The sequence below is a fragment of the Pieris brassicae genome, chromosome 3, assembly GCF_905147105.1.
Source record: "Pieris brassicae chromosome 3, ilPieBrab1.1, whole genome shotgun sequence".
NCBI lineage: Eukaryota > Metazoa > Arthropoda > Insecta > Lepidoptera > Pieridae > Pieris > Pieris brassicae.
In genome coordinates this window covers 15,317,079-15,344,354 of record NC_059667.1, presented here as the reverse complement: position 1 = coordinate 15,344,354, position 27,276 = coordinate 15,317,079, and the positions used below count along the sequence as shown (strand labels likewise).

At 31.4% G+C, this 27,276-nt stretch overlaps 2 protein-coding genes across 2 annotated transcripts in view; one reads left to right on the top strand and one right to left on the bottom strand.

Moving 5' to 3' along the window:
* Positions 1–27,276, bottom strand: part of LOC123706652 (serine/arginine repetitive matrix protein 1) — a 128,692-nt gene that overhangs the window by 88,451 nt on the left and 12,965 nt on the right. The gene's annotated exons all lie outside the window — the stretch shown is intronic.
* Positions 17,136–20,161, top strand: LOC123706653 (serine protease/ABC transporter B family protein tagB-like). The gene is made up of 4 exons (XM_045655932.1): positions 17,136–17,168; positions 17,399–17,910; positions 19,115–19,327; positions 19,535–20,161. The coding sequence occupies exons 1-4, from the start codon at positions 17,160–17,162 to the stop codon at positions 19,929–19,931; spliced, it is 1,131 nt and encodes a 376-aa protein (XP_045511888.1). The 5' UTR covers positions 17,136–17,159; the 3' UTR covers positions 19,932–20,161.

The following is a 27,276-nucleotide window of genomic DNA, read 5'->3' as shown; positions in this document are numbered from 1 at the left end:
CATAGTAAATACTTCGAATAGGAACAATACAGTTGTAAGATGATTGCGAGTTGAACGATTTGACACGGTACAAAGGAAATTTACGCACAGAGTTTATAAGATATTTAAATTCTCCTATACGTAAAACTATCCACAATATTACAACAACCCACAACTCCTACTATCTGACGATTATTTTATTTAATATCTCAAGAGCTTAAAGACAGAAGGGAGAAGAGTACACGTCGTTTTTAACCTCGTTTATTTTTCGACGTCGTTTTTGGCGTCAAGTATGTATACGAAAAACTTCAGGTTGTCAATTTCATAGTTAAACTACATCTATAATATCTGTATCTCATTACGCTTTGGTACTTTGTGAACAAAGGGTGAGTTTAGCCAGCAGAGCCCTCTAGGGCTTACACGTTTCAGAAATCTGAGTAAGCCCATTTATTGATCTGATTTTAGCCTAAGGCTATGTATAGTGTTCACATATAATATGCCTTACCGTGTGTGTTTTTGATACGTATTATAGTTAATTACGTAATCTGTTACACAAAAAGCTTCTTTAGAGCTATATAGTCTATAAATGTATCTTGATTACAATGAATATATTTCTTATTTTGTTATCGACACTGTTATATATTTAATTAACAAAATATAGTCCAGCGTGATAATGAATTAAGAAACAAGACGTATTTAAAGCCCGGCAACGCCTTTGCGAGCCTTCGGGCAATGTGGGTGTCCATGCATAGCGGTATCACTTATTTATATTATTTTAAGATCATCTAAATTTTTAGCTTATTTTTCTCGCCTGATAAGGTGCAAGACCTCATAAATAACTTTTTCACCAAAAGGAAATATGATACTGTTGAGATTTTTTGTAATAAATCACCGAGATATGCGAATAAAATTGTTAACAGAATACTAATGCGTTATGGCCGTTTTAATTACCTGAGAACTATAAAATCATACACAGTGTGTATAAAAAGCATTTATACATTTGCAAAGTTTTTAATTACCTACTTAAATATATTTGATACTCATCTTATCATTTCATAGGAATGAGTCAAAAATACAATATATTAAGAGCACATTGCAAATTTTAGATGACCCTTTCAAAAATTCAGTGGTGAGTCTTAAATATATTTCTTCGAGTTTAAAAAACAAAGAGAAGGCAGACAAATTTTTTTTTTTTTAACTTTATTTTGGGTATTTTTTTACAAATTCAAGCGAGCAGCAATTTTTTTTCAGCTCAGTATGATGTCAACTATTCATGACAAAAGTTTCGGCCGGCGTACTATTACTTAATGGTTTTTACCACTTCACTCAAGTCAGTAGTCAGTCAAGATATATGGAAAAAGATGGCAATGGATCGGCGTAGAAACACCACCTAAAATGCAACACTACCTCCCGGACTATTACGTACTAGGACTATTACATTATTATAGATATAAGTATTACATTACACATGTTATTTCTGCCTTCAGTCGAATACAATTCGAGGCTTAATTAACTGAGAACAAAAGTCAAAATTAAATGTAAAACTTTCTTAAAATTATTACAGCTATGAGCGTATTAACCTAGAGAATTATAACCTAGAGAAATCATGGTCTGGAGAATGTGACATCAAGTTAATAACTATCCATTACCCAGCTATCTATTGTTACAAGTATTTCTTTTCTCATAATAATAAATGTACGAGTTCATCTATTGAATCTATATTTTGAATAAAATAAAATTCTAGTATTCTAAATCGTTCTCAAAACTCAACATGTATAATCAAAAAAAATTCTATGAAAATTAATACATAAAACGACTATTGAGAATGTTGAAATTTGATATGAAAATACAGTTGTTTTAACGTCTTTTTGAGTGGAACTATATTGAATAATTCTTGAATATATTAAACAAAGTGTGATTGTAATAAATTATTAGACGCCAGCATCTAAATCTTTTTGGACGTCATTACAAATGTTCTGTCTCATAATCGCCACTGATCCACGGCAGCTAACCACGTAACTTTAATTGATATTCCCATTTCAATAGAGTTTCCATATCACTTGACTTTCTTTCTATGTGTGCAGTTACAGTTAAGGAAAATATCGTGAGGAAAGTGACATGTGTTAGACCCAAAAAGTCGACGGCGTGTTTTAGGTATAGGAGGCTGATGACCTACTTGGCTATTTGGCCTAAAGAGTTTACAGTACAAAAAAATATTACGGAAAAATTCGAACACATAATACTCCGGATGGCATTAAATTTAATTTACTTTTTAAAAAGGAGACGATGCTAGATTGTGATTGATTATAGTCGTCACTTGACCAACTGTTATTAACCTTCTAGTAAGAATTTAATTTGAATTGTACAGTCTAAGATTAAACTTGAATGACAAGTCTAAGCGTGAACGAACACTCAATCTGTCGAAAATTCTATCAGCGTTATTGACGGAACTGTTCACCTTAGATTTACAATTTTACCCCAGAACCACAGGCTCAAGGAATAAATATTCAAATATTATTCCAAGTATTAAACATAAATTTTTATTATTAATCATTAGCAAAATCGAGCTTATAACATACAGTTGACTGGATAACTAGGCCCGATATTTTTTTTCAAAATAATCTTTCCTGACTGTACACAAATCGTGAATACTTAATACGATTAAAAAATCTGATCCACTACCTCTGGCCCATTACATTTAATAAAACTGTAAAACTATATATTTTATAGTCGTTTATTAAAATCGTTTCGATTCAGCAATCAACTCGCTGATTCCAATTGAGACTGTGCTCCTGTTATGAACAGTTAGGTCTTTTGAAGGCTTATGAATTTTACTGATTGTCAGTTTGCTTCGGCAATTTGTTGTGAACGATGTAATTTCATACGACGTGCTTGTATGGAGATATTTAATCATACTTTTATCGTACAAAGAGAAAGTTTATGATAAACGTTTAGCAAAGACCTATATAGGTATCGAAAGGTGAATTTAATAACGAAATATAGAACTTAAATTCTCTCAATGTATTATCATATTTTGGCGTTAATTACATTGACTGCATTGCAAATAGTTTAGAAAGTGTATGAAGTTCCAGTTTTATTCAAACTGAGGCAATTTTTTTAGTCTGAAATTACAAAAAGAGAACGAAGAAGAACCTAAGTCAAGTGCTACATGAATGCCTTACCTGGATATAATATAAAGTGTAACACTATAAGTGCAACGCAAGCTTTTAGTATATTTAAAAAATATAGGTATATATAAATATACCTATATCAACTAACGAAAACTTATAGAATCGCTAGAATGTGCTGTCTATTGCAGGGTGGAACTATCTGGCTATTTTTTCTGACCGCCGATCTGATTATAGGCAAGGTATTCTTGGTGTCTTTTTGACATTCTTCATCGCGAAATATCGTATGTAAATTTATTATAAGCATTTTGTTTGTGCACGCCGTCCGCTCCACATTTTAGTTCCAATTTGTAAAACGTGTTTTTTTTCTTATGTATTGGTTGGTGCGGCAATAAATAAATATTATTAATTTAATCATATTCCTTTAAAAATGAATTCAATATAACGCGAATATGGATATGGGGTTGCTACATAAATTAGCAGTATATCAAGCAGTGTTTAGAGTGCCATCTTAAGCCTTCTATGCCTAACAAAACTTTTTACTTTTGATTGGAAAAAAAGCAACATAAAGAGAATGACCGACTATAGCGAGCATTCTTAGTACTAGCGACATGTGTTGAATTCGCACTTTTTGAAAATAAATTAAATCTATTTTACTCAAACAAAATATAGCATTTCATTAGAAAAATACTTGTTGAAATTGGCATCAGTTTTTGAGTTTATTTCTTCGTTTTAGAAAGCACAAAGCTCCATGTTTAATATAAAAAAGAAAACATTAGGAAAACTAGGTCTAAAGATTATCCTTATAAGTCTTACTATTACTAGTTACTACAAAGATGACTTTCATTTTACCTTTCGAAATATTAAGAAAAGCATGATTCTCGAGATTTTGACGGACAAAGCATTTGCAATGTCAAGTGAACCAAGATATCATCTATAGGCAAGGCATTATACTAAACACGCTATGGTATTCAGTTTTTTGCAAGTCACTAAGTAGAAAAAACGACCAGAGCACATGATAGCACTTACCTGTACATTACTTGAGATGATTGATGACGGTTTGATACAATCAAAATTTGAACTAGTTACTGTTTTCGCCAGTATTATATAAAGCAGTTCATTATATTCATTTCATATCCCGTTAATATTCTTTTTATATATGGCAGGGCGGCCTCAACTGATAACCACTACCAATAAACACCCAAGCATACCAACATTTTTCCACAACGCTTTGGGTGTTACGAAGAAATTAAATTTTAAAATCCCATTTTGACTTATGTCAAATATCCCATGTTCCCATGGCATATTGTCGTGACCTACAAGTAGCAATACAATTAGCAAATTTGGTAGTATGAAAATGTTAATAATGCCAATACCTAGCCACTTAAATAAACTTAATTTACTAAAAATAAATTTCCTTTATAGCCCCTTAAACTCCCTTTAAAACAAATATTGTATTTTAGCCACTTTTCTTTACTTTCAGTCACTTTTACTGGATCATAGCAACAAGGAAATACTATTGTTAGGAGTACTCGAAATGGAAGTATTATTATTATAAATACATTGTAACTTCGATATCATTGAATAACTTAAAACAGGTTTCCTTAATTGATGGGATTACAGATTTAGTTTTAAATTCACAGTTAAGAATCTCTACTCTCCAAAAGATCAATGTTTTTGTATTCGCTCCAGAGCAATCGATCTTCACAAGTCATGTAACATTCAAACGCTTTTGGAGTGCTCTCTGTAATATCAGCTTAAAGATCTATTTACTATGGGCTTTTTTATTATGCTTTATAAAATTGACTCATTAAAGCTATCAATAATATTAAAACGATCTCAGTTTTCAGGTTTTATTAATTCTATCACAAATTGTAACCGAGTATTCCAATTTATACTAAAAAGACACACACACGGTGTATGTACACGCGTTAGAAGTTCTACTTCTTTGGCGAAGCAAGATAAAAATCTTTCCAAAATTTTTATCTTTCGCTTTATTCTAAGTTTGTGGAAAAAACGACACTCACATTATAAGCTATTCAATACATTAAACGTTTTATTATAACGCGTTCTAGTTCTCTATCTAGTTAAATAAAGTTTATTTAAATTTATTATAAAATTATTTGAGAAAATATATATTTATGTTTATTTGTATATATGTTATTCGGACTGACACAAAACTGATTCAGAAACACTTGAATAAATAAATATCGTGAATATCATGCAAACATACGTAGATGTCCTTACTTTTACTTCGTTGGTAACTTAAAAAAAAAAACTCAAAAATTGACTATAGCTAACTTCAGGGTGTAGGATTTTTGTCACGGCGTGCGCGCATCGTAAAAATTTACTCTCATCATTTTGCCCTAACGTGCCAAAATAAGTAGTAACTACAAAAACGCTTGTAGCGATATTTTTTTTCTTTATAGGGTTCGAATGATCAATAAACCTTATCGATAATTAAGGTTATTAATTGTTAAGTATTCAGTGTTAGAAGTCGATTAAAGCTTTTTTAAACCAAAATTGAACTAAGAAAAATAAATACGTAATTTGTGAGTTGTCTACCTTGGGTTATTCAACAAACACGTTGTTAATAAATTGGAAGGGTAATAATATTAATAAATATTTATATTATGAAGGCCAGGTCACCTGGGGTCAGTTATTCATCCTAAATTTTGAGACCGTCGGTCATGCTACGTCAGGTATATTTTATACAATTCCCTTGTACATTGCTCCTTATTTTATTGAATGGCAATTCATCACAACCTTTAATGATATGACTTGCAGTAAAATTTATTGCAACGCTAAAAAAAGGCTACGTTCATCAAGTGTTTTGAGGTACGGGACAAAAAATATAAGCGAATCTTTATTTTCATTATATTTTCTTTAAATTATATATCAAATCATAGAAGCAGTGGAATTGTACGGGCATAGTAATACGTCATGTTATTTCAGCAGGGACAGAATTTTTTTTCTAAATGATTTTGTTTTAATCTTTTGTTACTTTAGTTACACCTTGTTTCTAACGCTGAATGTTTTCTATGGAAGGTTGGTGACATGCTGCCCCAGGACTTCTTTAGTTCTATTATAGGGATCAGCCTTTCACAAAGGTAGCCGATACTTATATCATATAAACTTATGAAGTTGCAAACTATTGATTAAACAATATTTTATGGGCGCATAATTTTATATGAATACGTGTTTTAGACCTGAGCGGGTCTCATTCTTATTCATATTCATTAGTCAAATATCTATAACGTATGTGTGTATATAAATTTTCCAGAGTAAAATCCCAAAAATCCTTTCTTAACGGACTTTACTAACTATACACTCCCTGCATGCCAAATTTCATCTTTGTACGTTATGCGGTTTTCGACAGATCATAATGACCTTTTGCTTTTATATAATATATAATAACAAGAAATAATTATATTAAAAAAAAACAGCTTCTATAAACAGACAATTCACATTTTTATACGAAAAGTTTTAAAGTAAATAAATGAAATTGAGCATTGCTGTTGTTTACGCGCCCGTGTTGTTATTACATGTAGATTTCGTCAATTTTCTAAATAAAACAGACAAATGTTAAGCGTCTACCAGCATATCATATTACTGTGTATTTTACCTCAATAAGTTACTTAAACGTGTCTTGAATATATTATGTTTCTAGTAGTTAAATATAGTATGTATATATAAGGTATTTCCTAAAAGGTTTTTGAGAATAATTTGAGTTTCATCATCGGTGGTAGCTAGGGAGCTGGCAAACAAAATATCTATGAGTTTGCTCATGTGGCAGACTGTTTTTGTAGCGATAATATCACCCTACCAGTACGCAGCAGTACCACGTCTGCCACAATGTTAGCGCTGCGTTGTCAATTGACCGACCCCTAAAAAAGGCTGATGTTTAGAAAACTTGTCAAATAAAAAAAAATGAAAAGATTTTTGTTTAATTTAAATTGTATGAAATGAACGCTTGCCAGACCCGCACTGTTCGTTTAAAAACCCTGCGAACGACCGAAGAAAAAACCCGACAGCACTGCTTTTTCTATTAAGAGCGCTTTAAAAGTTTTGACAAAAAAGTGTGTTAAAAACGCAGAAACGTACGACTTTAATTTAATATTCAATATTTTCAAAATACTTTTTTGTTGCATTGGTACGAACTTTAATTCCTATCAATACGAAATACGAGCAAATCATATACTTAAGTGCTCGCCACCTCCCTAGTTATCGAGGCAGTACACGAAATTCCACCCGTATCATCTCGACGTCTGTCGTTCCACAACTGACCGCCGGCAAAGCACTCGCGAGACCTCTTGCATTAACAATGTCCATAGACAACAGGGCTGTATCACTTAACATTAGGTGAGCCTCCAGCAAGTTTGCTTGATGTACGATACAATTTATAATGTAACAGATCAGAAGATTCCGCTTCCTTAAAAACTGTATGTAAAGGAAAATTGATTTACTATTCATACTTGAATAAATATTTTCAATATACTTCGTGTTATCATATTAATGATAGACTTCTGTCACCCAACAATAGTGTATGAAAGATTTTTTTTTATAAATGCTTGATTGTATGCCGAGAATCAAATGTATAACATCCTACTTTAAATATTTGGTGCATTTTCCAACTTTGTTTTACGATCATAATATTGCATAAAGGTATTGAGGTTAAACGGATAAGTAAAGTAAAGTAAAATGTTAATAAATTGTTAACTAATTATTGTGGTAAATAATGGCTATTTAAAATGCATGGTAAGCTTGTAAGCTAAATTGTACTAAAATAAAAAAGTTACTTCCGTTCCGTTCTAAATGAGTGGGCAATATTGTTCCACCCAAACTCAGTTAAGGCAGGTTTTTCCTTACCTCATTTAAAATACAAAAACGAATTCTTACTCGCACATTATGAGCTCATTTGTTTAATTTATAGAAAGGTTTATTCAAGAATAACATTTTAAATGCAGATAAAGAATAACACTTTATAGACTAATTAATTTTTTTTAAAGATTTTGTGATTTACGCCCCCGCGGTAATGGCATGTAGTTAATAGAATATTTGTTGCAAATTTGTCGAAATAACATCGTCATAAATAGGATACTCATTGAGATCTACATTATGCCGCTTGTTCCTTAATGATCAAAACTATGTGTAAATCCTCAGTCTAATAACTTGTATGTTCAATTAAAATAATAACGAAAATAAACATATATAGAGGAAATCCTTTATGTTAAAATTTACAAAAAAGACAAATGAACATTAGGCACACACTTTCTCTTCGTCTATATTGAAAATACGAATACAATATTTCAATGGCAAAACATATCTTCATTCCTGATAAAACCATATATATACAAGCTTACTAATTCATAATTTTCAAAACAACTTTAAAATATTTACATAAAACTCTTTCACGGATGTAAACGCTTATAAATAACTGTCAAGTCCTACAGTGATGCCATGATCACGTTAAACAATCAATTAGCATACTATCTACAAGTAAAACCAATATCTCTATTTTTAATGTGAGTGACTGAACTACGAACAACTACCAAAAAATATCAAGTAAACGAAATTAATCAATTTTAGTATAACTAGTGTTAACATTTTGTATACATGATTCACAGTTCATTGACACGAAACTGGTTCCTAAATTACTATACTTTACGTATATTTTGTCATTCAAAATATATGGCAGTCTTCGCCGAAGTGCGTATAAAGTCGTGGACAGCAAAATAGGTCAAAACTGTACTTGTGATAAATCAACCGGATTCTTTTCCAATATTATAATTTTTATTAAAATGAATATTTTATTAACGGCTCGAGTGGTTCAGTTATATAGCTTTAGCGCGGGTGGGATAAAAACGAGTCTGTTCTTCCTCTGTGTATATTTAGGTATATAATCAATGTAAGAAATACAATAAAAACTATTCTACGTGAATTGGAGAGTAAATTCTATCGGATGCGTATATATTAACATTTATTGTTAAATAATTTTCGTGTAATAATAGCGCAAACTTTATATCATTAGAAAAAATGACTTGAGCCTAGACGGTTTTCGGTCTTCGCTATAATGGAAGAGAAGGAACGAAGATGTTCTCAATGGTGGCTCGTGCGAACACCAATTATCTATCTATGTACGAACGTAATTTGACAATATATCGGGTTTTAGCTAACTATAATACAATTTATGAAGATGTAGACATTTTCCACCTTACCAAAGAGGGTGTGAGGAAATACTTTAGAAGCGTCTGTAACCGACTTCATAATTTTAGTTTTCTTTTTTTATCTATTAATGTAATTGATTGACTTATGTTCTGTTTCGTATATTTTGTTTAAAATTGTAATCTGTTTTGGCTTTGTATATTGTCTAAGTGCTTTTTTAGTATGTATATGTGTAGTTGTAAGATTACTAATAAATAAAAAAACGGATTTCTACTCTCAGTATCAAGATCAGAACTTACTACTGTAAAACGAATGAAAACTTTAGCGTAGTATTTGAGCTTCACTTCAATAATCTAAATTCAACTATTTTTACGATATTCATTAAATATAACAAAAATATTTGATATGTCTCACTACAGAACATAAAGAAAATTTATATGAATACTAACTCTATCGACGAATAGAAGTCGTCTGGCTCATTATTACACGTCACTCTATTCGCACAAATTCTATCAACGATTTTTGGGACTCCAAATTTAATTGGCCCTGTAATCATATCGGCTCCCTGTCAGTCTACTTATGAGTAAGGACAGGTCGTTGCTATCTCAACCCATACATTACACCACAACAGATAATGATATCAAATTGCATTCGTGTCACGTTTTGACTGCTATAATAAATGATTATTAGTGTTAATGGATCTTTTAATAAAACCAGAAAGGGTTACATTTTCGGTTAAAGCTCGGTTTTACCATTTTGTTTAAAATAATTTCCTCATTAGTCGTACTCGTAGATATATTTAAGGATTTAGCCAGATCTAATAAGGCGTGTAGTCGGAGCCTTTAGTTGTCACTTTCGTCGCACAGCCTGTTAGCATCGCGTAAAACGCAACCAACATTGAGCATCTTAGGCCCAAAGTATTTTATTTTTAAAATTTGTTCAGTAACTATTTACTCTTTCAACCTTCGTATCGGTCATTTCATTTAAATTGTACACCGCAGAATTGATAGTACAAAATGCCTTAACAAGCTTTAAATTGCATATGGAGAAAGAAATGGAAGAATGCGTCAATGCATAGATTCAGATTGCTCTGCACAAGAATAACGCAAAACAAAAATATCACATATCTTCGCCTTAACTGACTAAATTATTTCTATTGTCAATTCCCTCACGTTGTGATTAGGAAAAATATATTTGTTCAGCAATTTTGTGTTGCATAAACGATGATAATTAATGATTTCAAGATACTTTTTTACGATGAGTGAAAAACCGCATTTATATTATTTTTTGTATTGTAGACACGGTTAGAAGAGATCATAATTTGTTGCATAATCATATAATTTCTTAGAACAACAGCGAAAAGAGTTTTTTATAAGGATTACCTGTTATTTTAACTATAGTGTTGGCCTTGGTACGAATAAGAACGTTTTATGTGAGTAGTTTTTGTTAAAACGGGTTAGTTATCTTATATCGGCTGTAACGGTAAGATTCAGGGTCGAGTGCTAGTACTAAACTTGACTCCATAAGAGACATATGCAGGTTATAATAAAAAAATAAATCAATGGCGCTACAACCTTTTTTATGTCTGGGCCTCAGATTTCTGTATCTGTTTCATGATAATTTTTTTAATCAAATCGGAGGTTATAATTAGCGCTATCTTTTCTCTGAATCTTACGCTCAGATTCTCGTAGTTAATTAATTTAAAAAAAAATATTTAAACAAATAAATATGCGTGTGTACTTATGTACTCGCGTTAGAAGTTATACTTCTTTGGTGTAACAAATTAAAAATATTTTCAAAAATGTTACCTTTCGCTTTATTGTACTTTTATAGAAAACACTAACAATAGAAAAAGGTATTAAATACATTGAAAGTTTTATTATAACGCATTATCTAGTTAAATAAAGTTTATTTAAGTATCTATCACAAAAAAATCTACCTAATTAAAAAACATGGACATTTTTTATTTTAAAATGTTGACTATGCTAACTTCAGGTTATCGGTTTTTTGTGACGGTGTGCACGACACCACTGAAAAAACCACACCAACTTCAAAAAAAAATTACGGCCATTTGCATTGAATTTTTAATAAGTTGCACCGTTGTTTATATAGCTTTTAGGTATTTCTATGTGTATTGTAAATTATCGAAGTTAATCATTCTGAGTAAAACCATACAACTTTTTTACAGTAGACTGCTTTCTTGAAGACATCTATATAATTTTGCTAGCCACTGAGGTTTCATATACCAGAGCACAATTAGGGCTTCTGTCTGGATTCTGGAGAGTTTATACGGAATGCGAGACATGACTATGGACAAAAAAACAGCACTGCTACCTTGGTCTTCGCCTCAGATTTCTGCATATAATTTGATTGTTATCAATTTTCATACTGGTTTCCTTTATTATATAACTTAGCCTATTATTTACGCACATGGATAGAAAATCTATTGGGGGAAAAAAAATAACTCGGAAGTCAAAAACGCGCAGACGCCAAATACAGTTTAATATAATAGTATAGTAATAATAGGAAAGTTTAAAAATCTTTATTTTGATAAATTGTACTTTGTACGTATATATAAATTTTTACATTTCTTAAAACAAGACACGTTAAATGAAACATATAAATATTCAATTATATTTTTTTAAACTGTTTGTACAGGACTAATTTTTATAAACAGTTTAAAAATATCTCGTTACCTGCTCGTATTTACTCAGTACAGTAGCCCTTACCGTTGAATAAATAAAGAATAATTTAGCCCAAGCAAACACCTCGTTCCTAAATGTGTCAAAACGACCGTTATAATGAATGACACATTGAGACCTTGGTTTAAAAAGCTACAAAATTGTAAATATCAACTTTCTGCTGTATCTTAATAATTTAAGTGAGATATCAAGATCTTTAATCTTTATTAAGTGATTAATTAATGTATAAATAGGTTTAAATTAACAGATTATGTCGGTCATAATAAAAATTCGTTCAATTACTTTACAATCAATACTTGAACAACTTTTTTAAAATTAAGATTCACAAAGGACCCTGCGCAAACCATCACTTACCTATCTACAAATCCAATACTTTTCTGACGTACGGGAGTGGGTCTCGCAACGTATGACTCCTGTATGTCAAAATCGTATTGAATATGATCAGACTCAGCTCCTAAAATTATGTTTGTTCTAAATTCAAATAGGTCCATAGTCCATAACCTTCATTGAAACATTCAGGAATTTAGTTCAATTTATTTACATTATACAAGGCAACTGGAGTTAAATACTGTACTATGTAATGTATGTAGTTCAAATTACTATGTATTATGTGACTACTTGTATAGAATGTATCATTGAAGTCAAAAGTATCATTAAATAAAAATCCTATACGTTATAGTTTAATAAACTGGAATTCTTATATTCGATACCGTATAATTTTATATACCAATTAAATGATCACAATCATATCATTTCGTCTACTTATAAGTTTATTAGACTGTGAGTGATAAAAATTCCTTTATATGATTATTAGCTTTCGGATCTTTATAGTACTAGATCGTGTATTTTTGTATGTTTGCAAATATCTTAAAAATGCGCTTAAATCTTTAAATCCTGCAACTGATCTATATATTGAAGGTTATATATATAATATACTAGCGGACCCGACTGACGCTGTCCTGTCTTAACTATGAATATCATTAAATATAATATAATATCATATAATATAATAATAAATAAAAAATATTTCAGAAACAAAGTGTTTATTATTCTAATGCTTTATGATAAACAACATTCTTTGTTTATTTTTCTGGCGCGTATATAAATAGTTTTGTTGATATTCCCACACGGGAACAGGCGACATATAACTGGCCATGTGAAAAACATGGATTTTCAAGATAAATGCCACAAACAATTAGCAACTGTAATTGTTTTATATGTATTTTATCTATTATATTGATTGATTGACTCCGATCGAAGCATTTGTTTTAAACGATATTTATTTTTCTTACATACTCTTTGATGATATTTGCAGCACACATTCTGTCAAGGTTATGTTAAACGCCATAAGGTTACATGAAAAAAGTTTGAATTGTAATAAATTTGCTATCGTAACAAAAGTATTCTTAAATTTCCGTGCAATTTTCTTATTTTTTTCTTTCATAAGAACCTTGTCCTGACAATAACAAACACAAAAAAAGAAATAGCGAAATCGGTCCAGCCGTTCACGCGTGATGCCGTGACCAAAGGAAATATGGATCCATTTCTATATATATAGATGTCACATTAATACTTGCAAACTCACTTACTTGAATCAGAAGTCTTAAGTTTAAGAATATTTTTTTAAATTAATATTATTTATTGTATTTTATTAGTGATGTGACGGTATTTTAATTTTTCTTTTATTTTTATGCGACGTTGTTCAGAACGTTTATAGATCACTTTTAATGCGCAGTTTGTATTATTCGACAAGTCTGAACCTGAAGCTTTAAAAAATTTGTTGCCAAATACATTATTTACATTATCCTCGTCATTGTTGATCTCATCAATATACTGTTAAGAATAACTTTAGAATAGCTGCCGTTAGTCCAATTTGACATATATTTTAAAATATGAATAATTATTAATTTATAAGCTATTAAAATGTAAAGAACATAAACGAACGTAAACGTAAAGAGTAGTACAACTCTTAGTCTTAGGATTCAAACAAGTATATAGCCAAAATCCAGTTAGCATTTAACAGCTGGAATCGTTTTTATTTGTCCCTGAATCTCTTAAAGAAATATTATATTTTTGTTTTAGATTAGGCAAAAAAAATTGAACGAGAATGTCGTGGGAATGTTTTTTTTTTATAAATTAAGGCGTCTAAGTACTATGGAAATCGCCATACCAAAAAAGATACCCGATAATTTATTACCGATTCATTAATTTTACCACAAACATTTGAATGATGATAGTATTAGCATACCTGCCATTAAAACAGCGATAGGATGTTGAAATAAGTGCAATAAATAACCCCATACAAGGATTCATATAATTCAATAATTTTAAGAGCTCTTATACTTTTTATATATAAGCGAATTTAGCCGCAAATACATTCCAAGATATCCCAGTAACTCAATAATGTTTCATGAGGATTGCGCCCAATACATTATGGGACAAAGGCTGAGCAATAAACTTGGGGATTGGCTCACTCCTTATCGAGGGGCAAAATACTCATGGTTTCGAAGCCTTAAATTTTAGGTAATCAAATGAACTTGAAAATATTTCTAAGGTTAATTAGTTTCCAGGAATAAAGGATCGAATGGATGACTACATCTTGTTAATCAGGCACTGTGCGTATCATGAACATTGTATTGTTTTCTTTATTTAAAATAAATTAATTAATAGTAATACCTACTTCCATAATTTAAAATTTGAATTTAAAATATTGGAACACAACTACCGTGAGAACTCTAGTTTTTGATAACTTAATTCGTAATTGGAACACCGAAAACAAAAGCAGAGAAACTTAAATCTTGCATTGCAAAGTGTTTACTTAGTGATGCATTTAATGCAGTCCCTGGTTCCATTTATACTGACGGGCCGACGAATTAGGGGACATCTCAGCATATTAATGCATTCCATCCTTGATATGACTTTTATTTTATTGTCAAGATATAAATCCACTTAGGACAGGACGATAAGTCTAAAATCGAATTATGTGCTTCATTACAACATTAGCCGAAGATTTTTTATAAATAACTAACAATGTTTAATCTTAAAATTAAACGCACAATAAAATGAATTATGATTCATACCGAAAACTTTGTTACTAATCCATTGATATGAAAAATAACAAAAATTACCATAATTTTGTCCTCGGATATGACTCACTTTTAATTCCACTTTTTCCTGTATTTTTGGGTAAGCTAAGAATTTAAATTTAAGAATTATATACCATAAATTACCCTATGGATGACATGATTTTAATTTTTTTCAAAGGAAGTTGTATTTATTTTCTAATCAGAAAACATTTTTTTTATTGATAAAGGCACAAAATTGCCTTAGTGGTTGAAAACTGCACATTTTATATATTTATAATCTGTAAATTACTCAACGTTTTTAGCTTACTTCTGTATCTAAATTTTTCTTTTTTAAGGAACTTAAAACTTGCTGAACGCGTATAATAAACCAAATAGTATAAGAGGCTTTTAACAATTTTTTCATGTTATTGAGGTTCCAATAAGGTATTATGTTATGAAAGTTTACACATCGTTGATTTCACTTTGTGTTTTTCATTCGTTTTCGATGCGGAAAAACGAACAAATATGTTCTAACGATATCAAGTTATTGATTTTCATAAACCAATATGGCAAGGTATTCTGTGTGTAAACACAATCACATAATCAAAGTTAAATGACGATTTGTAATAATTTTTGATCTCAGGTATAACCTGGATCGCTTACATTTATTTAGGAAAACACTTCAAGAAATCCATATATTTTGTGTGATTCATGATATTATAAAATTTAAAAAAATTTAGTATAACAAGCTAAGTTCGAGCAAGTCTAGATTAATAAATTAGATTAAGCCATTAAATATTACAGAAATAATAAATAAGTTAAGGATCCGGATACTCACTAATCAAAAATTATATTTGTTTGGCTAAAGCACTCCTTCACAAAACGTATATTTTTAATATGCTGTAAATACTAAATAAATATACACACTAAATAAAATATATATCTATCACGCCTGATAGGCAAAGGATCTAGATGAAATATCACACATAGATTAAAGCTTGAAGAAACAAAAGCGTTAATAATGAGACTAGTTAAAAACGCACCATTCGTGTTAATTTGCAAATTTAAGGACCAAACATTCCTATGTTGTTTATGAAAAAGATCGACTATCAGACAAGTTATTTATAGGTAGCAAGTTTAGCGTTTTTTTATTATTATAAATCTTCATTTCGAGACCCGGTTAAGCTTATCAACCCACATTGCTGTAAATAACAAGATGAGAAGTCAGTTCACGTATTTTGAGGGCTTGAAGTACCGACGACAAAGCCTGATTTCAACCGATAACTTAATTTGTTCAACAATACTACTTTACGTCAAGACTGACAATGCTTTAAGCAATTTAAAAAGCTTTTTTGCGGCGACGATATCTACTGTGGAAGTAATAATAAGCTGTCAAAGTGCTGTCAAACCACAAAGCTCGTTGGTAGTTGGTAAATTAGATTACTATATTGTTTTGTGTTTATTTCCTAACTTTACATTACTAAATTTCTTCTGATTTTATTGTCAATCTAAATAAGATGGTCGAAATGTTCACTTTAAAGTAATAAGTTATCCTCTATCTTTAATAGCTTCTCAATTACTAAAACGATCAACCTTAATTATGTCTAGTGTAATTTTTTTTCTAATCGCGTCTTTACCTCTTGGTTAAAAGACTACTAACTCTGAGACAACAGATATTTTTTTTTTAGTTCACTAACATTTGTCCTTTATATCAATTAGTTTGATTCACATATATTATCGCGTTACCTAACCTACTTACTCTTACTCCTACGATATTTATGAATGACTGTACTAACCTTGCAACTCATTGATACTAGCGAGATTTTTTCAATTATAAATGGAAATAAACTTGATATTTCACCAATTCCAAATTCAATTCCAACAAAAAGCTCATAATATAACACTGCTTTGTAAATTTAATCCGCTAAAATAAATCATGATGTCATATCTTTAGAACTAAATGCGTTTCCCTAACTCCAAAATTTAGGTATCTGTGAGGTCAATGTGTCGTCAGGCCCATGATGAGCAGCGAGGACGAAGGATGATTTTCCTATAAAAATCTCGGAGGACCCCAAACAGACACAGTTTCGAACACGACGCGGACTCGGAAGGACATCAAGATGAAACTGGTGAGTCCTTGGCGTTCAGTGAACAGTGCTTAGTGAATTTATTCATGTCTTAAAATTTAAATATTTAGTCAAAAGTGCGAGTGAACAAACTAATTCTAAAATTAACATAAAATAATTTATAACATAGACTTTAATGAGATGTTGTTTTACAACGTCTGTTACCTTGTTAGTCATTTATTAGAAAACTTTTATTTTGCCATTTTTACTATTATTCATTTCTATTGTTACAGCTTTGCATATTCGCCGTACTTCTTGCTATTTCGTTAGCGGACGAAATAAAGCCTGAAGAAAATATTGAGAGCTTGCTTGGATTGCCATCAACGGAAGTCGAACCTAAACCAGTCGTCATAAGCGAAACGCCAAGAAGAAAAATTAAACGACGCGTTGTACGACCAAGGTTCTACGGTTCAAATACTCCTCAGAACAACTACAACCAACCACAAAACAATTACAACACCCCACAAGGTTACCCCCAGAACAATTGGTCAAACAATCAGGATACCTGGAACAAACCAGACCCTCAGAACAACTGGTCGAACAACCAGGATTCATGGAATAACGGTTATCCACCAAACAACTGGGAAAAGCCTACCAGCGCCCCAGTCCAACCTGCTTGGACCACAAGTGCTCCGGTACAGTCCACGTGGCCTCAGGCTCCAGCATCCACTTCTTCAACCACTACACCTATCCCAGTTATAAAGAACGAACACACGATTGGTGATAATGGTAGCTACAAATACGAGTAAGTAACTGCATGTTTATTTTTTAAACGCTTACCCAAAAAGCTAATTATATTTACCGTGAGAACGAACTTAGATTCAAGATATAGATATATTTTAATGCGATTCAGGTGTTTGAGTTAAAAACTCACGATTGTTAAATGAAAAATCAATATAAACGTTTATTAAGCATACATTATACGAAAGGTTTTGTTTTAATTGTAATAAAGTTGTATTGAATGTTATTTGTTTATACTAAAATGAAAAGAGAGAAATATTTTATATTTTCTTGTTAGTCATTTATATAATTAGTAGTTATTTCCGTAATTGTGTCCGGACCGACTTGAATAAATCTAGACTGGAGCTTTTTACCTGAACTTTCCTGCTCAAGGTTATTCGTGGTAGCTTTAATTTAGCAAAGGAAATAAACGCGTGGTCGTAACGACCAAATCCTTTCTCGGGTTTATTTATACCGACCGCACCATAAATTAAGGGGTATAACAATATGAGTGTGAAATTGACTTTAAAGTATAACTAAATAAAATTTAGCCATTTTTAAGTATTTTTTTGTGGAATATAAATTTCACAGAAGATCATAGCGTTTTTCTTATATTTAATGGTATAGCGAATTTTAAACAATTTTATTACTTACCGTTAGTAAATAATTAAAACAATTTTTCACTCTTGTAAATTACAAAAATCTATAAAAAGCAATATTAGTATGTAACGGTTTACGCTATTGTATACATTTGACATAAATATCCACAGACAGCCGGTTATTTTATAACTAATTTAACTGTATTCGCGAGCTTAATAAGCATAAAACGTATAATAAATAAATAATAAATGTGGCCAAATCCTTTTAGAAACTACCGTTTTATCTAATACCTTTTTTTATGCAAAGTTCGACGTCAAAATATTTACATACCACTTAAGGTGTAATTATAATAAAAATGCGGACATTTTACATCTTTCCAATGTAACGTGTAATCGTGTACTGGACGTGTAATTGAACTGATTCAATTTAATCATTGCTTTTCCCACGTCATATATTTTGTTACTTAAATAAAACAATTAATTAAACATCTATTAATCTTAAAAATATCAAATAATAAAATGCGAAAGTGTATTGTTCGATGGGTGCATTTTTTTTAGATCATGCATTTACATATATTATACATCATTTTTATACAGCGATACAGTACTAATATTACTATTTTGATACAGATATGAAATTGCTGACGGCACTCACGTTATGGAGGAAGGTTATGTGTTAAACCCCAACACGGAGAATGAAATTGTAGTGAAAAAGGGCATGTACTCATTCAAAGCTGCTGATGGCAAAATATACACAGTTACCTACTGGGCTGACGATACTGGTTACCACGCAACTGGAGCCCACCTCCCAACACCCCACCCTATTCCACCAGCGATTCAGGAGTAAGTACTAAGAATTATATTTTTTTAGACAGGTCAGAGGTCAGACATTAAAAATATCATATAAAATATAATTATAATTAGGATCACGATTAACATCATACCAGAAACGATATAAAATAATAAAGCAAAATCAATGTTTTTATTTGTGTTACTTGTAGATATATATCTAAGTCATGTGTTTTATTCATTACTTTATTTTTTTCACAGATCCATTGACAAAAACGCCCAAGCTCAAGCTGAGAAAAACAAAGAGCAAGTGCTAAATCCACCCAAGCCAATCAAACCACCAACCCAAATAAAACCCCAGCCCCAACCTCAGCCAAAACCACAACCGCCACAGAAATACCCCAATCAAGAAGCAACCTACCCCGGACAACAGCAAAACTGGCAACAAGGCTATCCCAACCAACAACAAAACCAAGGTTATCCTAGCCAACAGCAGAACCAAGGCTATCCTAGCCAACAACAAAATCAAGGTTATCCTAGCCAACAACAAAACGTAGGTTATCCTAGCCAACAACAAAACCAAGGCTACCCTAGCCAACAACAGACCTACCCTCAAGAACAACCAAACTTCTACCCTCCTCAATCATACGGAAAGTAGTTACCAGATGTTAAGTAGGTTACGAGTCGCAAATTTAATGTTACCTCAGATTAGTTGTCTTGGTCTATTTTAGGCCTTTTTACGAGATAATCTATAATTAAGGAATAGCAGATATCTTGCTCACGATATGAATTGTGAACTCGATATCTGCATGCGACGAAACCATTTGTGATATTGATATTTGATGCCAGTTCTAGATTTAATTTACTTTTAATAAATGATTCATATAACAAAACTCCTTTTATTTATTTAGCTCAATAGTTCAATGATTTACGCGAACATACAACGTAAGTCCCAAAAATTACCTTTAAATAAATTTATTTAAATTTTCAGAAGGTAATTCTCTGATTATTTTCACACCTAAAAAAAGGAAAAATTTCTTAATAAAATACAGTCTCCAAGTACAACCAACCAAACTACCTCTTACTCATTAAGTTTAAATGAATTCAAGAAATATTCTTACTCTTATTACCTCTAAAACTTATTAGTGTTTAATGTTCATAACAAACATTATTAAAGGGTTAATAAATAAGTTGCGAAAAAGGTTCGAAACTAATTTTGTAAAAATAAAAGTACCGATTACTAATTTATCAAAATCGAGGCCGCCCTTTGAATATCAATATTTTTAAAAACCAGTCTTACGGGTCATTGACATTGGTCGTTATAAGAACTGCAACACTTTCAGAATCACGCATCGAAATAACTCGGATTCTGTTTAGAATGTTCAATTTATCGAAACATATCGGGATCTCCCTTTCAAATAAACTTTGCTGCGGTTATACCCTTTTTAATTAATAAAACAGCAAGGGCCACAAAAAGACGATCGTGTGTCATTTTGTTTGTAGTGTTTTGTTTTTGCAATATCAATATTTATCAAAGCCTGTGCATTTCTTTAAAATAATTATGCGCTTTTATATAAATAAAATATGCATTATAGTGTGCATTATTTATTTATATTACACGGGCACGACAATACTATGAGACTGATGATTGACTGAATTTTAAATCTCTTTCAGGATTTTTTCAATCGGTTATACTAAACTCTTTTCGATTTTGTTTAACCGGTAGTGGCATCTTGGAAAGTATTGTATGTTTCCATATATTATTTTCGCAGCATTACGATTATAGCACACGTATTTTATAGGACAATGGGAAATGATATCACCATCAAAAAATTAGAGAATAGTAGGATAATTATTTATTATCTCAGTTCCGCTGATACATCTAAAGCTGGAGATGGAGAAAACAATCCGCACGAGATTTTCACGAATGCCTGGACATCGCGTGCATATAAATGTATTCGGAATTCATTTTCATTATCAGTCTATTTTATACCAGTGTTTCAGTGTGACGGATGCTTTATTGTAAAATAAAAACAGCTTCAATTAAAATGAAGCTGGTAAGTGGAAGTGTTTGTGTCTCAATAAATATGCAAATCAGGTGGATACTGAATTTATTATATCATTTCAGGTAACACATTTTCTTATAATAACAAATCTGGGAGTGCTTACAAAATGTCAACGAACACAGGATCAATTTCCATTTCCACCGCAATTTCAAACACCTAGTTCAGGCATAATGGTTTCAGACAATTCAATTTATTTGCCACCTGAACCCCATACGGCAATGCCGTATTTTGCCGTCAATGACATGAACAAACTACCATACCAATTTTTGCCACCGAGTGCCACAAAAGCACCATCAGTTTACCCGTCGGCACACCAAGTTGTATTTTCTTCTACAATGAGACCAAACTTTGATGATGATGATGATGACGATGAACACCAAATACGAATTTCGTCACCAAAACCTATATTTAAACAAAATCAAGGATCATTACCAAAAAACGTAACTGAACAGATGCACGAAAGGAGAGACATAAGAACTCTTCCTAAAATGTTCAGTTTTGAACAAAACCCTCAAAATAGAATTGACGGAAAACAGCCAGCATTATTTCAACACGTTACAACGCAACAACCGCTCAATCAAAACACAGCTTCTAGACGCATGATATTAACAAGTGAACTGCAGAGAAATGATGTTAATGACCATTCAAAATCATATAACTCACAATTTTCTCAACTCCCCAATATATTCTTTTCATCGACAACAGAGCCATCTATTCCTATACTACGTCTCTCCAACGAAATGGACTTAGATGGTAGTTTCAGTTATGAGTAAGTACATTATTTTTAAAGTGTATTTCTTTTAGATACAACTAAATTCATTACTCCAAGTTCGTTTTAATGTAAATTATTTTACTACAGAGCATTAGGTGCAGACCAGACCCATTACGTGCAACATAGTCGCATGGAAAATATGGGCTCTGGTAAAGAAGAACAAGTAGTAGAAGGCTCATACTCTTATGTGGGCGATAATGGACAAACGTATACAGTCCATTACATAGCAGATTCTAATGGATATCGAGCCAGTGGAGATCATCTACCATCACCACCACCAATACCGGAGATCATACAGAGGTAATAAATATCAATATATTATATTTGAATATTTTTTTTTTGTTTCCAATTGAAGACGACCAAAACCTATTTTTTTACAGAGCTGTTCAGTATAACTTAGCTGAAGAAGCAAGAAGACCTCCAAACATGAGATCTTCTTGGGAGGAAAATGATTCAGACAACGAAAATAACGTAGCAGATAAGGTCTCACATTATGCACCTACTCGGGGATTATTTACAGGAAAAACTCCAGAAGCGTTTTCATTTGGATTTACACAGAATTCTAACTTACAAAATAATCAAATTGTAACAGCAGCACCTTCTCACATACCAAAAACAAACTTTGATATAGCTGTGGAATTAAGTAAAGCCAAATCAATCCCAATATCGCCACAAATAACATTTTCAGCTTCACAGGGTACTCGGAATCCATCTTCAACGTCACAATCGCAACAATCACCATCAAGGACAATATCAGTAGAAAAACAAACACTGCCACAAATTATGAACTATGAGGCTAATTCAAGAGATATGGATCAAGAAAACAAACCGTTTTGGAGGTGGCAATACGGAATGAATGTAAATAACGCTGAACAAAATCCAAACAAAAATACAATATCACGATCATTTGCTGAAGGAGATGACGTTATTATAAACTTTAATGACATGACTCCGCAGCAATACACAGATATGATTCAAAGACAATTTTTAGTTCAAAATGGAGGAGCAGTATATGATAATAGTTTAAAAACCTTTCCGACATCTACACCAAATTCAATAGTGACTAAAGCTCCTAATTTTGTCACAAGTACAATGAAGAATTATAATGAAAATGAACACCAGCAAATCGAATATTCGACTCCAAAGAGCAATATGTACTCATATGCAAATAATAACCAGGATTTTAAAAACATGAATAATATACAAGCTCAACCGGAAATTAGCAATGGCTATTCTACCTTAAGAACAGAACATGTATACACTACATCAACCGAGAGCATTAACAATAATAACAAATATAATGAAGAAATTAAAATTCAAACAAAAAATCAAACGCCAAATCCTTACACAGGCTTAATTCGACAGCAACATTTTCTACCACCTAATCAAATAGTAACACGGTCCTATGATTATGAAGAACTGGCATATGAACCCGAAAAGGTTACGAAATCGATTGACTTACATTTCATTAATAATGAAAGACACAACACAAATCAGCAAAATTTAAGCATACCACCGAGTAGTTATTGGCAGACATTTAATGATATCAGCAGAACCACAACGGCATCTCCTTTTCAATATAGTACTTTCAATAACATACAATCCACCGACATAACAAAAACTGAAGAAAACAGTAGTTTTAGACCAATTACTTTTGCAAAAGATCAATCAACCACAACCACAGAAAAAAGCATGGAAGAATTACTTCAAGAGAACATATTTTTAAAGAATATTTTTCGTAGTAAAAAAGAAGAAATCGTAGAAAAATATGAGGCCGAACCTAAGGAAGAGAAAAATAGTTTTAAAAATGAAGTTAAGATTGAAAAGCCTAAACACATTCAATCTCTTATTAAGCCGCAAAAAGAGTTAAAAACTTTACAGAAAAAACTAGACATGAACGATGTACTCAATTACATCGCGATGAAAAATCATTTCGAACTTGCAAAGACGAAGCCCAAATCTCTAAGTAGCAATAATTATCAAAACAAACCCTCACCCAACTTCATTCCTTTACGTGAAGATAAACGGGAAAGCGGTGAAAGGGTTGAACACGAAAGTAATACTCATAGAACAGTGAATCAACAACAAGAAGAATTACAAGGTATGATAAAGAATTATAAAGTTCTTCAACGACAAAGAAATTCCGGTCAAAATCTGAATCATTACGCGGAATCCCAGCAAAGACACGTAAAAACTTTTCAGTCTGACAGTTTACCCCCCTTGGGACGGGCAGGACCTTCTATGAAAAGCTATTTACCTCCAGCATATTTATAAATTGGTTGAAATGTGATTAATTTTGTAAATAGTTTTCCAAAATGCATTTACTAATGTTAGGTATATAATATTAGGTAACGTAGTGTTTTTGTATAAATGTTTATGGAATTTTAACGTTCAACTTATGAAAAATTAAACAGTTGTTTCGTCTAATATCTTTATGTGAAAATTGACTGATCTATTATACTAACTGACTGACCTAAATAAACCAGTTTAAAAATAATTCAATCATATTTACTCGTTCTATTGTTGAATATCAAGAATGAACAACTTTGTCAACAACATTCATTTTGAATGAACACAGTTGAATATTAATTATATTGAATTGTCTATAGAAGTTATACTAATTTCTTCATTACTATATTTTCAAAAAGAAAACTATAAAATACAACAAATTAGTATAGCACGCAGTAATTTCACTATCAGAGTCGAAAGCGTGTAGCAGTTGCATTCCGCGAACTCAGCCACAGATACCCTATTAAATATAATTGTATTACATTCTACTGATAGTACCATATACAGTAAGTCTGAATCCTTGAATTTGTTTACAAATTCATATTATCTAATAAATACATTACGTATATTCTTTTGAAATATTTTGGGGTTTTGTAATCATTTTTAATCCTTCTATGAATTTTATTATTTCCGCGTTTTTACGATGAGATATATTATACTTGTAGAAAATTTATCAATTATTTTATAAAAAATGTAATACGTCCTTAATACGCCATCATATGTTAGGTGTTTCTGTATGATTGATAAGTGGAGGATAATTCATATAAATATTAAAATATCGTTGATTAGATAATAAGTAATTATAATCTAACCATCCATTTATACGAAATTTTCGTTATATTTTGATAGTCGTCACATAACGCTAAATACAGTTGGGTTTTCGTAGATTCTATTTGAGGGAAAATGGGTATTTTCAGGTTCAAATCGTGACAATGATACAACATTGAAGGACCTTGAAGAACGTACCACTCCATCAACGGCTGGCAAAACAGCTATAAGCCCATCGGAGTTGCAGGTGCCAAAGTGTCTGCGTTTATATATACTCTTACTTATACAGGACGTCACAAAATTGTGGGACATGAAGGGAAAGTACCTTTAATATCGTAGAACGTACCTTAAGTATCGTTTACTGGAATAAAACTTTATGTTATTTTTAAAACTTAGTAATTCTGCATTTAAAGACTTTCTAAAAAAATTGTATAGCATATCTTTCACGTATCCTGGAATAAGTGATGAAGCTTCGGCTCATAGTAGTCGGAGAGCAGCAGATTTTCTAAATGAATGTTTTGCTACTTGGATTGGTACGAATGGACTGATAAGATGGCCGGGATCTAAGGTCCGGGGGACCTTACACCATTAAATTTCCTCTTTTGGGGAAAAGCGATACGAGAACGTGGGCGAGTTACAAACAGAATTGTGCCATATCATATCGAGTATTCACCATAAAATGATAAGAAAATCAGCAGGCAGCGAACTCATTAAAATTAACAAAAAAATATCCACTTAATTGACTACGGCAGTTTCATATATGATTTTAATTTGACTAAAATGATTAATTTCAATTAAAATCTATGTTACTCGAGAAGAGTCATTAGTTTTTGGCCATTCTTTCGATTGACATCATAAAAGTAGGGGTGTTTTTTTTTACATTTAAGTCGGTTCGACTCCCAGACGAGGCAAGTACTTTTTAGAAAGTCTCTGAATGCAGAATTCTTTACTTTTAAAAATAACATAAAGTCTTCTTCCAGTAAAATACCCAAACTACGATATTTAAGGTACTTTCCCTTCATGTCCCATAACTTTGGGACGCTCCGTATAAGACAAAAGTTAATAAAACAATTATGACATCAAAGCTCTTTAATACGTTGAAAATATAATTTAAACTTAATTACAAAATCCAATTCGCAGCGTTTGAATCAAAAACTTAAGTCAAACTCGTCCACAGACGGGGAACGTTTGTTATTCAAATTGCATGTTTTTTATTTGATGCTTAATTAAGCCGAAATCTACCTCCTCATTAAACATTCACGAATTTCTAAACAACGGTATTGTTTGCGTAGACGATTTGCACTGTATCGAATAAATACAGTTACTTTCTATATTTAGTTTGTCTCAAATATTCTTTAATATGTTTATTATGACGTTTATTGCATTTAACTGCTTTCACTAGAAGATTTCTTTAATGACAAAACGGTAAATAAAAATGTACTTTGCTGAGCAAAATATTTCTAATTTTCAAGTTTCTTCAAATTTACTTATGAATTATGAATAAATATGAACCGGGACTACAGTTTGATTTGCTTAAATATTTTAAATTACATAGTTTACTCTTTTACTTACAAACCTCTTATTTTATGTATGGATTTATATACACTGAAATTCACGTGATTTTTTATCAGATATATAATCTAAGTGTCTGAAGATATTAATTACACTTCTGTCTGACCTTAAAAAAATTGACGCCTCGCAATTCGTATCACGATTCTTTCTATCACATTAACTTTCACCCTTCTCTGAATAATCAGAAACGCTTCGGGATATTTTACACCCCAATTCCAATAACATTCCTAGAAAAAACTCAATTACTTAAGGTATCATTAACCAGCACTCTCATTAATTTCTGAAAAATCTGTTTTGGAATAGTTGGAAGGAATATTTAATTAAAACATCTCCGCAGAGTATTAGGGAGGTTGTCTATGAATTTTTAAGTTCTTTGGCTAATGCACTTCGTGAATATAGGTTTTTTATAAAATTATACGTTTATACTTTAATCTACGTTCTATCAATATGACATCGTTTTTTCCGTGAAACAAACATATGTACACATTTATAAATGTACCTTCACGAGTGCTTTATGGTAAAAAAGCTCCAGAGAT